This window comes from Talpa occidentalis, unplaced genomic scaffold, assembly GCF_014898055.3.
Source record: "Talpa occidentalis isolate TD23 unplaced genomic scaffold, MPIMG_talOcc4v2.1 talOcc4.16, whole genome shotgun sequence".
NCBI lineage: Eukaryota > Metazoa > Chordata > Mammalia > Eulipotyphla > Talpidae > Talpa > Talpa occidentalis.
In genome coordinates, this window is record NW_023601653.1 from 3,395,045 (window position 1) to 3,413,402 (window position 18,358).

General features: G+C 51.5%; 1 protein-coding gene across 1 annotated transcript in view; it reads right to left on the reverse strand.

Annotated features, from left to right (window-relative positions):
* The window catches only part of ACO2 (aconitase 2), a 37,148-nt gene that overhangs the window by 17,198 nt on the left and 1,592 nt on the right, over positions 1-18,358 (reverse strand). The window contains exon 2 of the mRNA XM_037513469.2: positions 4,275-4,411. Within this exon, the coding sequence (XP_037369366.1) occupies positions 4,275-4,411 (137 nt within the window). The remainder of the gene's footprint in view (positions 1-4,274; positions 4,412-18,358) is intronic.

Consider the following 18,358-nt stretch of genomic DNA (forward strand, 5'->3'; position numbering starts at 1 on the left):
AAATGAAAATAAACCTTTAAAAAAAAATCTTTAAAAAATCTTTAAAAAAAACTTAAAAAAAGAGCCCTGTGGCTCTTTGGGAAGGAGCAGAGTTCCGCTCACACCCAACAAGCTAAGAAAAAAGCATCAGACTAGGGGTCAGAGGTTCTGGGTTTGCATCTGACCCTACTGTTAAGCCCATGGAGTAAGCAGATAAGCAGCTACCTGCTCAGGGAGCCAGGCCCTCTGCAAAGTCCAGGGCCTGGACAGGAACGAGAACAGCTAGTATTTATCTAGCACTTACTCATATTTTAAATAACTTTATTGGGTGTAACGGGCATGTAATAAACTGTTCAGATTTACACAACTTTATAAGACTTGACATGTACACAGCAACTAAACCACCAGCACAGTAAAGCAAACATCCATCACCCCCAAAAGTCCCCCATGTCCCTCTGGGTCTCCCCATCCCCAAGCAGCCCTGACCTGCTGTCTGTCACCGCCAGGCCACTTTACTCACAACACTGACTCGGAGCTGGGTGCTGCCTAAGCCCTGTGCTGTCTTGTCTCGCTCTACCTTCCCCACACAGATGAGGAAGGGGCACAGTGAGGTGAGCAGGGAGAGGAAGTCACCTGCCTCTGGTCACAAGCTATGGCACAGAGCGGCAGGGGCCAAGCAGGGCAGCTCCGGGTCCCTGTTCTACTGCTTCAGGCCCCCTGGGAACTCAGAGCAGGGCTCAGCCCCAGGGACACGCTCCGCGCAGGTCATCATGGTTCTTTCTATCTACTCACCAGTACCACCATGGCCTCTTTGTCTGGGCCTGCCTTCTAGCCCCACACTCCCCAGTTTACCTCAGCCCTTGAGAGCAAGAGTACCCTAAGGTGCCGGCTCCATGAGCCACAGCAGATCAAGGTCAATCTGGACATCTCTACAGCTCTGCTGTCATGAGAACCTGAAGTAAAAGTCCTGGCCGAAGGCACAGCCTGGCCCTCTCGTGGCTGGAAGCTAGCGGACAGGCAGTGACTCACTGCAGGGAGCACGGCCCTTCTTTCTGGGCCCCTAGGGAGATGAAAAATAGCATGAAGGCTTGAAAACCAAAGGCCTTGACAGCAGATGCCTGAGTTGTGTTTAAAAGCCTGACACTGGGGCCTCCCCGGTGGCGCAGCGGTTGAGCGCTGGGTTGCGAAGGTGCCCGCAGCCTCTGCAGTGCCGGTTCGATCCCCGGCTGCTCCCCGGCCACCGGAGGAGGGTCCCACATGGCGCACAGACCTCTCCTGCCGCCCGCTGCTCCCCTCAGCAGTGTAGTTCGTCAGTCTGCCTGTTCTGTTCCCCGCTCTGGTGAATTCTCTCACCCTCCCGCGCTTCTGACTGTACCCAGTGCTTGTATAAATAAATAAATCTTTAAAAAAAAAAATAAAATTTAAATGCTTGATTCCTTTAAAAAAAAAAAAAAGCCTGACAATGACCAAAGTCCAAGTTCATCATCACAAGTTCATCATCACATCTCCTGAGGAGAGCACAGAAACGGGTCCTCTACATCCGTCTGTCCTTCTGCTCCACTGGTTGAAGGATCCAGTTCCCCCTGCCCTGTGAGAACCTCTCCTCTGGCAAAATAAAAATAGGCACATGCCTTGTCTGGACTGGTGGTTTTTTTTTTTTTTTTTTAAAGATTTAGTTTATTTATGCATACAAGAGCTGGGGTACAGGCCAGAGGTGTGGGGGGTGAGAGGATTCACCAGAGACAGAGCGGGGAACAGAACAGACAGAGTGACGAAATACACTGCTGAGGGGAGCAGCGGGCGAGTCAGGAGAGGTCTGCTGTGCCATGTGGGTAGCTTCCTGGCCAGCTGGGGATCGAACTCGTGCTGCAGTGGCTGTCAATTGCTTGATAGCGCTGCCCTTAACCCCGCGTCATCAGGGAGGCCCTTGATGTGTTTTAAAAAATGCTGAAGCTGGGCCTCCCCGGTGGCGGCGCAACGGTTGAGCGCTGGGTTGCGAAGCTGCCTGCGGCCTCTGCGGCGCCGGTTCGATCCCCGGCTGCTCCCCGGCCACCGGAGGGGGGTCCCACATGGCGCGCAGACCTCTCCTGCCGCCCGCTGCTCCCCTCAGCAGTGTACTTCAGTCCTTCTGCCTGCTCTGTTCCCCGCTCTGGCTCTGGTGAATTCTCTCACCCTCCCGTGCTTCTGACTGTACCCAGTGCATGTATAAACAAAAACAAACAAACAAATAAATAAATAAATAAATAAATAAAACATGCCTCTATAAAAAAAAATAAATAAATAAAATAAAAATGCTGAAGCTACTAGACTTTTCTGGTAGTGCTGGTTGGGATAAACAGGCAAAGGACATTTTTCTGGTTCTGGCTAATTTTACTGAAAAAATTAGTATTAAAAAAATAAAAACCGGGCCTCCCTGGTGGCACAGGCAGTTGAGTGCTGCACTGTGAAGCTGTCCGCAGCCTCTGCAGCGCAGGTTTGATCCCAGCCGGCTGGCGAGGGTCCCACATGGCACGGCAGACCGCTCTTGTCTCGCCCACTGCTCCCCTCAGAGTGTATTTCGTCAGTCTGCCTGTTCTGTTCCCCACTCTGTCTCTGGTGAATCCTCTCACCTCCCACGCATCTGGCCTGTACCCCAGTTCTTGTATAAATAAATCTTTAAACAAACAAAAAAATAAAATAAAAACCACCCAGGGACCTAAAGGGCAGTTTTTCGGTAATTCTTTTAAAGACCGAAGAGTGAGCGCTACTCTGTGAGGCCATCTCAACACAGACTTCTACGACAGCGCTCCTGCCCCACAGGACAAGAAGCGAGGTGGATGTTCTTTGCAAATTAAAGGAAAATCCACCACTCCCCCCGAGCTATGGTCTGAGAGTGCCAAGAATGGAAAAGTGTTTCCTGGGAAAAGCTACTTGTACCAGGTCCCACATCGCGGGGACGGCGGCTCTCACCAGGACCATGCGGCAGAGGAGTAAGAACTGGCCAGCGCGCCCCACACTGGGCAGGCATCCCGGCCACCCAGGAGCACTGCACTGCAGACTCCAACTCCAGGGGTCTGGGTGGGCGGGTCAGACCTTCCAACAAGTTCCCAGTTGAGGCTAATGCTGCTACATGAGCCCTGTTTGGACTCCAAAGGCTGGAATAAATATTGCCGGGAGCAGAGCCAACGTGCTAGCGGTTTCAAGCCTATGTGATTCTACTGTGGGCCCAGAAGAACCCCAGCAGACAGAACACACACTGGGAGTAACTGGGGGAAAGACCTGGACTTGAATTTGGGTCCAGTCACACAATGGAGTATGACCTCTGATAACTTCCCCCAAATGACACTCAAATTTCCTTACTGGGAAAATGGGGGGAGGCGGCTACTGTTGGTGTGACAGCGACCCAAAGGGGTGGCTGGGAACAGAAATGTCAAGTGTCTACACTGAACAGGTCACTCAGGGAGCTACTCCTATTAGGGCCCTCCCTGACACATGGTTCCCGGTGCTTACTGGACCAGGTGACGTCAGGCTGGAGGCTGCTGGAGATAAAGACGGAGACCGTCCCTACCCAGGAAACTGAAACGAGGATCAGGTAAAGAGGAAGCAGAGGGAGTGTGGGACAGCGGCCGGAGCACAGGTCAGGGCAGAGACGAGGCCCCACTGCCTGCGCGCGGGCTGTAACTGGTACTCACGTTTCTGCATTCCTCCTAGGTGGGCAAGCCCACAGGCCTGCCTGCAGTCGTCCCAGTTCAAGAGGCAGTCCTGGCTGGTGTGTACAGCCAGCCCCCACTCCTCACCTCTCTGTGGTAGCTCAGTCATCATCCGGTGCCAGGATCTAGCCAGGACCTGACACAGGACAGCAGTTCAAAGATGGCTGCCATCTTGCCAAATGAGGAAGGACAGAAAAACACATCAGAAAAAGATGTGTTTAAGATCCCTGTGACCGTTCTTTGGGTCTCAAACCTGAGCTCTCTCTGCGCCTGTGCACTAAGAGGAAAACCAGCTACTTCTTCAGCCACTGGGGCTGGCGGATCCCTCGGGTCAGTTGTCTGTCCTGAAAGGGTGGCTGGGAGGCTCAGTCCCTGACACCAGAGTGTCCGAGAGCCTCCTCTGGCCTGCATCTCCAGGCTTATCGGTAATGGATGTCTCCATGGTGGGCAGGTGGCAGGCCCACCACCCACATGGAACGTTTCTCCTCCGTTGGGACCTTTGGACCCCAACACCTTGGTCAGCCACCACCATCAACCATCCTTGGCGAAGTACCGCTGACACTGCCCTTTGGCAGTCACCACCGCTCCCCCACGAGGCCCCCTTACCGTTTGCGGACGATGTTAATATTCTTCTCCAGAAGGTCGTAGCGGATGAACTCATTGGGCTCGAAGTGGCTCATGGCCACCTTGGCCCGTTGGCACAGGACTGAGGCCGCATGGTACTGCCGCACGCCCAGGGCTTTCTGCAAGGGGACAGAGAACAGGCTGTCAGTGGAGCACGGGGTGGCCTGCCCCGAGGGACAGCAGCCTGGCTGAGAGAGCCGGGAATTAAAGCACCAGCAGCCCCATTAGAGGCCTGGGAATGATTCAGCAGCCAGAGGGCACAGCCTGTGGCGGGAGAAAAGGCAAGAGACCTGTAGTTGGAGTTACTCAAAGTCAAGTTCTACCAAGCCAAGAAAACCCCATCGGAGGGCCACCAGGGAGGCCGGGGGAGTGGGGGCTAACCGGCACCACCCAAGTGGGAGCTGCTCCTCCCGCCCCGGGAGCCTCGAGGACCAGGGTCAGGCCTGCTTACTGTTTTGATCTCTGCCTCTGGACCAGGCACATATTAGCGATTCAATAAATAATTACTGAGTAGACAGAAGAATGAGGAAAACCCCACATGTGAGCTCTGGATGTTTCCTCATCCCTCAAAAGGTGGCGCCTAATTCCCGTCCCCTGAACGCGCGCGGCGGACTTGCTGACTGACCTCTCGGGAAGAAGGCGGCACAGCAATGTCGCATGACTTGAGACTGCGAGGCCACACGAAGAAAGACAATTAAACAGTCCTGGGAGAGAACCAGCCAAAGAGGAACTCTTGCCATTACCCAGCACCACCTCGCCAGGCGTGAGAGTGCCATCTTGCAAGCAAGTGCTCTGGCCCCTGCCCGCATAGGGCTGCGGCTTCACGAGCAACCTCGAGCCCAAACCACCCAGCCAAGGTGCCCCCAAATGCCTGGCCCCTCAGAAACTAAGAGTGAGAAATGTTGATGTCGTTTTAAGCCTAAGGCAGGGGCAACCTGCTGCGCGGTGACGGGGAAATAACTGCTGCTACGCGTGTTAGTTCATTTTAAACGGCAGGTGACAACCTTCCCAGGGTACGTCGGAACCAGGGAAAACAAATGACCCCAAGAAACGACAGTGGGAAAGGCACAGCTGCTTCCCCTCTGGGGGTGCGCCCTTTCTGGAGGTCAGCTCCCGGGGTAAGGGAAGTCACTGCCAAGCTCGGCACCCAATCCAGGTCACCCAGGAGTGAGAGCAGACCCTGTAAGGAGACAGGACTCCCAGCCACCGTCCACCCACCCACACCGCAGGAGTGACTCCCCCAGCCACTTGCCCTCCAGCTCAAGGTCCACCCAGGGAGCCACACTGCCCGCCTCACTGGAGGAGTGAAGAACCCCCAGAGCCCAATGCCACGCACAGGACTGAACAGCACCCGGGCACTGACAGAACGGGCAGCTATGACCATGCTGCCACCGTGGGGCCCAGCGCATGGAGGCGAGTGGGCGGGCCTGGCCTTAAGTCTGAGTCACATTCGCTTTCTGAGTCATCTGAGACCGGCAGCCCCGTGAAAGCAAGCACCTCCTCAGAGCTAGGGGAGGATGGGGAGCGGTTACACCAAGTGCTTGCTGCAGTTTCTATTAATACCCCAGGGCACCTTGCAGCACAGCGCTCCCCCTCTGTGTTTTCCACACGGATGAGACGCTACACAAGCTGTTCTGCAACTTGCTCCTTCCCTTCAACAACACATCTCAGACATATTTCTCACATCTGTACACAGACCTCTGCCTTTCCGGAACAGCTATGCCTCGCTTCCAACCCAGCAGGCAGAACAATCCACTGTGATCCTCATTACAGAGAAAAGGTAAAACACCAAATTCCCAGCAGCAGGGGACTATTAAGTCATCTGCGAACACCCATCAATGCCTAAAAATAGATTTAAGAAAAAATACTAGTTGGGGGAGAGAGGGCAAAATACCGTGTTCACACAGAATACAACTTCTGAGACGGGCCTCCCTGGTGGCGCAGCGGTTGAGCGCTGGGTTGCGAAGCTGCCCGCAGCCTCTGCAGTGCCGGTTCGATCCCCGGCTGCTCCCGGCCACCGGAGGAGGGTCCCACATGGCGCGCAGACCTCTCCTGCCGCCCGCTGCTCCCCTCAGCAGTGTACTTCGGTCCTTCTGCCTGCTCTGCTCCCTGCTCTGGCTCTGGTGAATTCTCTCACCCTCCTGCGCTTCTGACTGTACCCAGTGCTTAAATAAATAAACAAATGAATGAATCTTAAAAAAAAAAAAAAAAAAGAATATGCTCTTTATTAAAAAAAAAAAAATGAATACAACTTCTGAGGAAAAAAGAAAACGTGTGAGTATGAGCCAAGCTGCCCGCACCCCCATCATGTAAACCTCACACCCCTCTGAAGTGGCCTCTGCCCTTAGCCCATTTTCCATGTGAGGAAACTGAAGCTTGCAGAGAGCGACTAGGGTCACCCAGCAGCCAGGAGCGCCTGAGTGCAGCCTGACCGGCCCACTCACCTGTGCTGCCTTGTCCAATGGCCACCCCCAACTGGAGAGAAGCTCTGGTATCAGTGACAAGTGAAGCCATCTCCATGCTCAACCCTTAGTCACGATGCTGTTTTCCAACAGATGTGGAAACACCTATCCCTAGCAGGCAGCACAGTCTGAGAGGACTGCCTGCCCCACATGCACACTGTCCAGTCAGAACATTCTCCTTCAAGTTTAGCCAACCTGCTCCGCTGCAGTCTCCCTTCTGAGGGCCTGCGCCCTCTGAGCAGGTGACACAACCCTGTCTCTCTCCCCGAGGACAGGGAGCACCTCCTGGGTCTGCCAGACATGTAACCCGAGCCCTACAGGTGGACAACTCGGCCTTGGGGTGGGGTCTCTCAGCTCTTCGGGGACAGCTATGCTCTCCATACGTCTTCTCTCAGCCAAGGGCAGCCCTGTGCTTCTTCCAACCATCCCTTTCCATGGCTCAATTCCAAATCCTGCAACAGCCTGACCATGCCCTGCGCTGCTGAGTGCAAAGGGCTGCCAATTCTGTTGTAGGCCATCACCAGTCTTCCGATTGCCCACTTCCCTCCCTGACATCCTCACAACTCACTGGCATCTTCCTCACTGGCTGAGCTTTCGCCTCACTCTACTGCGGACTGGGTTTTCCGGGCAGAGCACCGCCTCAAGCTCGGTTTACTTTCATCATCAGTGACTGTGCACCTCCAGCCCTCTGGCCTCTGGGAATCCGGGTCAGCCACCCCATGTCCTACAGGCTGGCCCTCCCCCTGTGTCAGTCACATATGCACTAAGCACAGGTCGCAGGTCACTCATCCAAATCTCAACTCAAATGTACCCAGCGTGGCGCCCTTGGGCAGACATCCGGTGAAGCCAGCTGTGATCTATTTGGCAACACAACTGAGTTAACTGCCGAGGCCTTCAGTTTCTACAGCTGTAGGACTTCCCAGGATAACAATAACAAAAAAAAAAAAAAACAGCCATTATTTACTGAGCCTTTATTCCAGGTGTGACAATGACGGTAATGTCCAACAGATGTAGAAATCCTACAGATGTGGAACTGAAGACCTTGGAGGCGAGTCACACGTTATACAGCGTGTGAGCTCAGGTCTGACCTTCCTGAGTCCCCTGGACTCTGCTACCCTCTTATCTCCCACAGCCCCCACCTCGCTCCCCATTTGTTTTTTTTTTTTTTTTTCCCCTAAAGATTTATTTATTTATTTATTTATACAAGCACTGGGTATAGTCAGAAGCGCGGGAGGGTGAGAGAATTCACCAGAGCCAGAGCGGGGAGCAGAGCAGGCAGAAGGACCGAAGGACACTGCTGAGGGGAGCAGCGGGCGGCAGGAGAGGTCTGCGCGCCATGCGGGACCCTCCTCCGGTGGCCGGGGAGCAGCCGGGGATCGAACCGGTGCTGCAAAGGCTGCGGGCAGCCTCGCAACCCAGTGCTCAACCACTGCGCCACAGGGGAGGCCCTCGCTACCCATTTGAAGACAGCCCTGTGTGATGGCTCAGATTGAAGAGCGGCAGTTTGGCCTGCACCGCATCCCACCACTAACTGCCATGGCCCTGGTCAAATTACTTAGCAGGCAGATGAACGTCACAGTGTGCGTGTCCAGTGGACAAGGAGCCCGCTCGTGCACAGTGCTCCATGTGTAACTGTTTTCCTATGTGGGGCGCTCGGCCGGGGGGGGCTGTGAGGGGTGGGGGTGGGGGCTCCTCTCTGGACCCAGCGCAGGCAGCACGCCCTTCTTGTTTTGTAAGCACAGGTCTGAAAGCCCTTTTGGTGGGTCAGTGTCTCAGAAGCCTAAGCTCATCGGAGCCTTTGGCAGGCCTGACCCCTTCAGATGTTTTCCAGGCGCCTCTGTGCTTCTCCGAGGCTACTTGCCTTCCTTCAGCTTTGGCCAAGTCATTCTGAAACTCTAAGGTGATGTCTTTGGGAGCACCTCCTTCTCTCTTCAGCTTACTTGCAGCTTTTCAGAATTTGCCTTAGAAAGCCTGTCCTCCTCCTGCAATCTCTTCTACTTATGGGGGCCCAGCGGTGGAACCTCATCTGTGTGATCTCTGAGCAATTCAGCATTTGCCTTCTTCATGAGCACCCAACATGTTGAACTTTCTTGGTCAGTACAAATGCTAAGGGATCTGCCACATGCTGTTTCTGTTGCTCAGAATGTTCTCTGCCTATCCCATTCCCAATATGGCCCTTTCAGTAATTCCTTCAAGTTCATTCATTCGTCAAGTTCCAGATTAATTTCACTTCCTCAGGGAATCCTTTTTAAACTCCCAGATCAATCAGTGTCCTTTTAGATATGCCCATTTACTACTTATTGACATTTATTTATGAGATGATATCTTCCACTAGTTTGTAAGCTCCACTAAGAGAGGGACAGTGTTTACACATAACTAAACCCCCCCATGCCTGATACACAGGAGGTGCTGCAAAATTAATTAAACCAATGAATGTGGCTTCTACTTCATCAACCAGCTCCTTCCTTAATGAACAGGGTTAAATACACAGCAGGTTTGGTTAGCATTGTGAGAGCATTTAACAAGACAAATCAAAAATCTACCAGCCTCAGGTGCTTTGGCTAGAGTGTAAACAGGTCCAAAATTTCTGAAAGACAATTAGGCAACACCTATTAAAATGCAAAATGTCTGTACCTTTTGACCAGCTTCCCCGCTCCCAAGAAGCGATCTTAAAATACTCACAAAACAGTACACTGAGAAAGGCAAGGGTGTTCTCTGCAGCACTGTTTTTAAAAGAAGGAGCCAATTGTCCAAAAATAGGGCACTGCTTGAACAAATTCTGGTTCATCCAAGGAACGTCATTCCACAAACTGTTTAAAAAGAGTAAGACAGTGGCGGCGGCCCACAGCACTGTGAACGTATTAATGGCATCGAACTGAACACTTAAAAGTCATTAAAATGTCAAATTTTATCCTCTATATTTTTCCATAATTGAAAAAAAAAGTATGACAGATCTCTTCACTGGCAGGGGAAAAGCTCCATGACATATTCCATAGAAGTAGTAAGTAGCAAAGTAGTATTAAAGTATGAGCCCAATTCTGTGTAACAGTAATGAACAAATATAAATGTTTAGGGAAAAAACAGAAATGATACGCCTAAACTGTTCACAGCAGTTATCTCTAGGGATTAGAATTAAGGACACTTTTACTTTCTAGGCCAAGTATTTCTGTAACTTTTAAATGTTGCATGATCTGTGAATTCTCTTTATAATCAGGAAAAAGAATGACGCAGGCAAAGAGATGCAGGAGAGGAAGCCGTCTACAGCACAGCATAGAGCAGCCCAGCACAGTATAGTGTGATCCAGTATAACACAGTACAGTCCTCTAGTGGTAACTTGCCAATAATTAAAGTTTTGGTTTTTCAAGTGTGTGAACCCTTTGTTTCTGCTCGTTAACTTACAAGGATTTGTGACTACCAGGAAAAGGGGGGCTGTCTTTCTCCCAGTGTTACTGCCAGTAGCAAAACAAGCTGTCATTTGTGTTTCCTGATAGGATGGCATCACCTACTAATTATTCCTGTCAAAAAATTTTCACCCAATCTAAGCAAGCTTTGGAAACTAACCACCAGCTTAAGAGAAATGTATCGATCAACAATTTTGAACAATCAATTAAATCTACACAAAAGCTGACCTAAAGAAGTCACACCAGGGACTCCCTAGTGGCCTAGGGGTTAAATTTCAGTGCTAGCAGCATGATGGCCTGGCCTACCGTGATGACCTGAGTTCCATCCCAGCCAGGGAGCTGACCCACACATGGCGCAGCAGACCTCTCCTGTCTCGCCCGCTGCTCCCCTCAGCTATTTCAGTCAATGTATTTCAGTACAATCCGCCTGTTCTGCTCCCCACTCTGTCTCTGGTGAATACTTCCACTCCCTGCACCTCTGGCCTATACCCCAGTTCTTCTACGCAAAAATAAAATGTTAAAAACAAACAAACGGCAAGATAAGGTGCTGAAATGAACAAAGGCAGAGCCTGTGATCTGACACTGGTCTCCACCGTGCTTTCAAATTCAAGTTGTGAACACATGGCAGAGGCTGTGCTGGGCCATCAGTGCCTGTTCACAGAGCCAAAGCTGGGGGGCAGGGGGTGGGGGTGTCATGCGCACAGCCACCTAGAGCTCTGGCCTCCCCACTCGGCCAAGGTCAGTTGTGCTCCCGAGAGGATGGAGGGGCTTCCCATGGGGCCACTTGTATCTAGAGGACAGTTCACACCAAAGGGACTGCCATACCCCTGGGCAGGAAGTCAGCCTGGCTGGGCGAGTGTGACCTTCCGTCTGTCCTGAGATGGACACCAGCACCAGAGCAAGCCTGGGAGAAGGTGGCTGAGCTGCCAGGGCTCCAGAAGGCTGGTCTCTTGAGGCCAGCTGCTTCAAGAGACAGGCCCGTCACCAGCCCCTGTGGAAATCCCCCAACCCCAGGGCCAAGGCACAGAAAGGGCATCCACTCTACAGCGAGCTTCGAATTCAAAAGCAGAGATTTTTATGGGGATTAGGGAAGAGAAAAAGGCTAGTATGATAAAATTTCTATCAGTGGTTGCCTCTGGGAACCAGAAAGGACGGAAGAAAAGAGAACTTCTGTGAATATGTCACATTCTTTAAGGGGAAAAATACATGAAAAGCAGAGCTCTGTGCCAGGCCCTGGCAGGTGTTCGGGCAACATCAGCTGGCGTCCTCGGTCCTGCTGCAGCCGAACAAGACTGTCTTCCCGTCCCAGCGGCAGAGACAGACCAGAGCCCAGAGCAGGCCCAGGTACCAAGCCGGGCCTTCTCAGCACTGAAACGAGTCTGGAAAGTCCCATCTCTATCCTCCGTCTGCCCTTGAGCACTGAATCTGGTGTCGCTGCGGCCTGCGGTGAGAGTTGCACTCACATCTCATAGGGCAGCCCCGTCACCAGTAGGATGACCTCGAGGTCCCGGTGAGGTAAGGTCCCTGGGTCCTCTGACCATGACCCTGAGCTGCCTTCAGGCTCACCACTCCTAGCCGGGAGCTGCCCAGCCCCTCCCAGCAGGGGAACCTCAGGGGGATCACCCAGGAGGTTTGTCAGCCAACACCCTCCTCAGAAGCACACCTTCCCGCACCTTCGCCATCCCTCACTCCCCCTGGCAGGCGATGCCTGGCACCTCTCCTATGAACCCCAAGTCGAGCAACTCCCTCCCACCGGGAGGCAACCAGCTACCTCGGTAGCTACTTGACGGAGGTGCCAGAGTGGCAGACCTTTTCAGAGGCTTGGAAGGGGCTGGGGAGGCCTGTCCCTCCAATTCACAACCTACAAATGGGCTCCAAGGAATTGGGGGGTGGGGGGCCTTTAAGGAATCAGTTACTATTCTCTCACGCGCCTAATTTGCCCTGGCTGCTGCTGTCAGCAACAGGCTCTGACCCTGGGAGGTGCACACAGCGTCCAGAATCACAGAATCAGTCCTGCTCTGTCTAGGCAGCAGCGGCCCTGCCCACCACACCTGGGAGGGGTCTCCCCTGCAGGCTCAGCAGGAGTCTGTGAGCTGACCTGGCTCAGACAAGCACAAACCTGCCTCTGAGACCCACAGCTCCAGCCCCTCCCCCTGGAGCTTTCTGGTATTTGGGGCAGAAGGTGTCACACCCCAAAGAGACGTATCTTCAAACAGGGCATGGAACCAAGTGACCTGTGGCCCCTAGATCTAGACCCCTCCCCCCCAGGGGAGCATTGTGGGGCAACACTTAGGTGAAAAGCCTGGGTTCTACAGTCGGAAGAGTCTGTGCTGTGACCCGGGACAAGCTGTTTGGCCTCCCTGGTCAGTTTCATCACTGCGAAAGCAGACACATACCTGTGTCTCAGGGCGCTTGTGGAGGACAAACAAGGTGACGTCTGTAAAACAAGACCTAGCTCAGTGAGTGGCATGGAAGACGTCGTGTGGGGCAGCCCAGACAGGCCACACCACATCCAAGCGCCAGGGTGCTCCAGACCAGAGCATCACAGCGAAGCAACGTCCTCCCACCCGCGTCTCAGCCTACCACAGGCAGGGTCCTCGCTGTCAGCTCTGCAGCTCCGTGCACACATGCGTGTGCATGTGTGCGTGCATGTGTGTGTGAAGGAACGCCTAAGACCTCTTGGGTGCCTCTTGAGACCTGCAGAGCTGAAGCTCCCAAAGAAAATGCCTCAGTCTCTGTGGGGTGAAGGCAGAAACACGCTCCCTGAGCTTCAGTTCCCCACCGGGCAAGATGTGCATTAGCAAGCATGATTTTTGAGCTAATTTTCCCAATGCTGCCCTTCAACTTAGACAAGAAAAAACAGGAAGCCAGCAGACTTGTTTCTACTTCTTCCAACTCTCTTAGAGCAGCAGGAGAAAGGGATTCCTGACCCATGACTACATGCCCAGTTATCAGGGCATGAGATTAGGGAAGGAGCCAGAAATTTCCCCCCAGTCAGCCTTTTTGAAATGTAAGAGCTGAGAAACACACAAAAAAAAAATGTATGAGCGGAGGGAGGCTCTGTCCTGGGCCACCTCCAGGACGGAGACAGAACGACATTCAACCAATACCTACACCCGGCACCAGCTCTGCCCTGAGCACTCCACACACAACCAAGTAACACTCACAACTGCCTTGTGAAGCTGAAAGTAGCATGCCCATTTTACAGGTAAGGAAACTGAGGCTTGGAAATGTTCATTGTTTTGCCCAGGGCACACGCAAGGTGGAATTCCAGACCTGGCTTCAAGCAGGGGCCCCTTCCTTTCGTCTAAGCTTTGCAGAATGAGCCCAGGAAACCCATTTTCCGTGCCTTTCAGGATCCCCAAAATAAAAGAGAGCTTCTATTGATACATTCTGGGGCTATCAGAAGAAAAAGTCCATCTCTGTTCTCAATATTAGACAGGGCCTATTAAAACAACATCAGAAACCTTTCATAAAATTTTATAGCACAGGGCCTTCCCGGTGGCATAGCAGCGGGTTGAGCGCAGCGCTGTGAAGCTGTCTGCAGCCTCTGCAGCACGGGTTCGATTCCCAGCCAGCCGGGGAGATACCCACATGGCGCGGCAGACCTTTCCTGTCTTGCCCGCTGCTCCCCTCAGCAGTGTATTTCAGTCGCTCTGCCTGTTCTCCTTCCCGCTCTGTCTCTGGTGAATCCTCTCACCCTCCTGTGCCTCTTACCTGTACCCCAGCTCTTGTATAAATAAAACAAACCTTTAAAAAAAATTATTTATTTATACATACAAGAACTGTGGTACAGGCCAGAGGTGCGGGAGGGTAAGAGGATTCACCAGAGACAGAGTGGGGAACAGAACAGGCAGAGCGACTGAAATACACTGCTGAGGGGAGCAGCAGGCGAGTCAGGAGAGGTCTGCCGTGCCATGTGGGTAGCTCCCTGGCTGGGGACTGAACTTGTGCTGCAGTGGCATAGCTTCGAAGGTTGTGTCTTAACCCCTGGCGCCACCAGGGAGGCCCTTTAAAAAAAAATTTACAGCACATTAGAGTATAAAGAACTTTTCAATTATTATTAGGCCTTTAAAGCCTAATAATAGCTAGTAATTGTCTCATCTTGCAGCTGTAACCCGAGGGCCACAGAGGGTAGATGCCACACAGTAAGTCAGTGGCAGAGGAAGTCACCTTAATATTCCTGATATTCTATATGTTGCTTTCTTTTTTTTAATAGAGGCATGTTTTATTTATTTGTTTGTTTGTTTGTTTGTTTGTTTATACATGCACTGGGTACAGTCAGAAGCACGGGAGGGTGAGAGAATTCGCCAGAGCGGAGAGCAGAGCAAGCAGAAGGACCGAAGTACACTGTTGAGGGGAGCAGCGGGCGGCAGGAGAGGTCTGCGCGCCAGGTGGGACCCTCCTCTGGTGGCCGGGGAGCAGCCGGGGATCGAACCGGCGCGGCAGAGGCCGCGGGCAGCTTCGCAACCCAGTGCTCAACCACTGTGCCACCGGGGAGGCCCTGTGTTGCTTTCTTAAAGCCCCCCAGCAGTACGCCCCTTCACGCTGAGAGGCCATGTTCCGCACCAGGTACTGGGAAAACCAGGTATGCAGAGGAACGCTGGAGCCAATGAAGACAGACTACCTAAGCACAGCACTCGTTCTGAACACTACCCAGAGGGCCTCCTCTGGACAGCGGCTGCTACGGTAACAACAGACACAACACGCGATGCTCAGATGCAATGAGGGACCCGAGGCAAGGCACCTGACCCCATCCAGTTTCCTCCCTGGGAAACACCATGCTTGCTGGTGTTGTTGAAAGGAGGATTTATGAAAGGAGCTTCAGCCTTCACCTGTGCCTTGCACCACAAACACATGGATGCTGGATCCGGGTTCACCCCGAGTTGCTCAGGCTCCAAAGGTAGGATTCACCCTCAACTACCCTGTTCCTCATACTCTGCATCCAACCCAACTGCCCCCAAAATATCTCCATCAGAACCCCAGTCCCCACATATTCCCTTCTTCCTGGATGCCTCCACTGCCCCAACTTCCACACCCCCACCAGTGTCCCTGCCTCCTCTTGGGGCCTGCTGTGGTCCATCACCCATTTAGGCGGTGCTCCCCACCTAAAGCCTTCCAACATGCTCTCATTATACTGGGAGTCAAACCCAATTTCCTCACCAGCGCCTCCATGGCCCTGCCCTGCCACCTGCTCAGACCCTCCTCCCCACAGCAAGCCAGTCGCACTGGCCTTATTTCTCACCTGCCACACTCGAACCTCATGCTTCGCACATGCTGCTCCTCCAACTTGAATTCTCCCTTCCCAAAGTGCCCAAGGGCTGCCTTCAATCATTCATCCACTTTATTCAAATCGACAGCTGACTATGAGCTGGTTCCCTGAGAAAGCACCACAGCAAGCATGCAACCAGAACTTCCTCATTCAAAGCAAGATTTTTTTTTTAAAACATGGCACCTTATAGAGGACTTAACTTCTGCCAAATATGTTGGTCAGACATCTTTGCAGTTAAATGTCACTCATGATATACACACAAGAGGTGACATCACCTCCCCAAAGTCACAATACCTCAGCACCTCAAGGCAAAGGATCTAGGAAATGTACTGGCAAATACTGAACCCCCTTTATTTACCATTTACAGTATTTTGCACCTAAAAAGAAAAAGAAAAACCATAAAGTAAGAGAAGCTTTTCAAAAATCTCACCACTCTCCTGTTCCTATACTGACTGCCTGGTGGCGGGGCTGTGAAACAAGAGAACACTTTCAACTTAGAAAGCACCATTCTCAAGTCGGCGCATCAGTAGCACCCTGGCTGATGCCAACAGGAATGGGTGCAGGCGCTAGGACTTTGGGCTTTGGAATCAGAAAGGTGCAGATTCAAATCACGTCTGCCCTAAGTAAGTTTATTTTATTTTACTTAGCAATTACATACACTTACTAGTTGCAGGCAGGGCTCTAAATAATGTAACTATGGTATGATTATTTGAGAAGTCAGATGTACCATTACTTGGATTTTACAGGGGAAGAAACAGGCACAGAGGTGAAGTAACCTGCCCAAAGTCACAGCCAGTGGGTATAAGAGCGAGCATTCAATCCATGTTCTTTGGTTAAACGGTGCACCCACCCTAATTCTGGTCACCCAGAAGATAGGGCTAACAGGTCTGCTTATCTCGAGAGCCAGGTGAGATTACTAGCACCCAATTAGGTAAATGTTAGCTACTCTTATTGGTAGTAGCAATTGTCATCATTCTATTATCTACCTTTATCTTTTATAAAGCCAAGGGCTGAAGAAAAATATTTTGGCTGAAAAAGGCCCTCTACAGTAGATTACATTAGAATGGAAGCTCCATGAGAAAAGGAATTGTCTGGTCTGCCTATCATTTAATCTGGGGCACACAGCAGTTGCTCAGTAAATACACATGAATGAAGTAGGACTAAACTGAATGCACAGACAAGGTTTGCAGACATGACAACTAAGGTAGTACCTTAGGTGGTACTACCTTAAATGTAGCTAACCACAGAAAGAGGTAAAGGTACAAGGAGTCAGAGGACAGTGGTAGCTGGCCATTACCTAAACAGCCTGGCTATAGGGAAACAACGTGGTACCATGTTATTTGTTCATCTTAGCTGAAGGAGACCTGGATTTTAATCCTAACTCTGCTACTAGGTGTCGCCCAGGCTCTTAAGGTCCTGGACTATGCATCTACAAATAAGGAGACTCAACTACTGAATGGCTATAAACGAAAACATTCTGCTTTCTCATGACTTTATAACAACCATCCTTTATAACAACCACCAGAAGCTGATTCCCAAGTACTCAAAAAATGTTTGTCAATGAAGATCATCCCCGATGGATAGATGACCAAACTGGGGTTTAGAAGTAACTTGCTTGGGCCTCCCCTGGTGGCGCAGGCAGTTGAGCGCAGCGCAGGCGGTTGAGCGCAGCACTGTGAAGCTGTCCACAGCCTCTGCAGCGCCAGTTCGATCCTGGCTGGCCAGCAAGGGTCCCGCATGGCGCTGCAGACCTCTCCTGTCGTGCCCCCTGTTCCCCTCGGCAGTGTATTTCGTCAGTCTGCCTGTTCTGTTCCCCACTCTCTCTGGTGAATCCTCTCACCCTCCTGCAGATCTGGTATGTACCCCAGCTCTTGTATAAATAAATAAATAAAAATCTTAAAAAAAAAAAAAAAGAAAGAAAGAAAGTAACTTGCTCAAGGTCACAGGGTGAGGGTAAAACATGAACAATGCCCCAGATCTCTTCTATGCTGGTTTAACACTCATGCTTTCCAAGATCTTTATTTAATTCAAAAATACCATGCTATTAGCCAACTCCTCCAATCTCAAAAAATCTATTATTTGATAATCCTACCAAATAATCTTGTCTGACTTCACTACATCATGGTTAGCAGGACGAGGAAGAAACAACTATTTCCACATTGCTAACCTACAGACTCAAACCATTAGGGCAAATTCCTTCAAAGACTACGCCTTGTCTTTGCCCAGAATTGAGAGGTCAGACTACTTTGAGATAAATAATGATTTCACTGTAAACCACAGGATTTAAATTAAAGCAGTATGATTTTCGGGCCTCCCCGGTGGCGCAGCAGTTGAGCGCTGGGTTGTGAAGCTCCCTGCAGCCTCTGGCACCGGTTCGATCCCCAGCTGCTCCCCAGCCACCGGAGAAGGGTCCCACATGGCGCGCAGACCTCTCCTGCCGCCCGCTGCTCCCCTCAGCAGTGTACTTCGGTCCTTCTGCCTGCTCTGCTCCCTGCTCTGGCTCTGGTGAATTCTCTCACCCTCCCGCACTTCTGACTGTACCCAGTGCATGTATAAACAAATAAATAAAATACGTGCCTCTTTAAAAAAAAATAAATAAAATTTAAAAAAAAAAGCAGTATGATTTTCAAAACTAAATGTCTAGTAATATAATGCTCCCTGAGTACAGCACATAGCTTTTAAATTTTATTTTTTTAAAGATTTACTTATTTATGCATACAAGAGCTGGGGTACAGGCCATAGGGTGTTGGGGAGGAGGGTGAGAGGATTCACCAGAGACAGAGTGGGGAACAGAACAGGCAGATTGACTGAAGTCCACTGCTGAGGGGAGCAGCGGGCGAGTCAGGAGAGGTCTGCTGCACCATGTGGGTTGCTCCCTGGCAGGCCGTGGGATTGAACTTGTGCTGCAGAGGCTGCGAACAGCTTCATAGG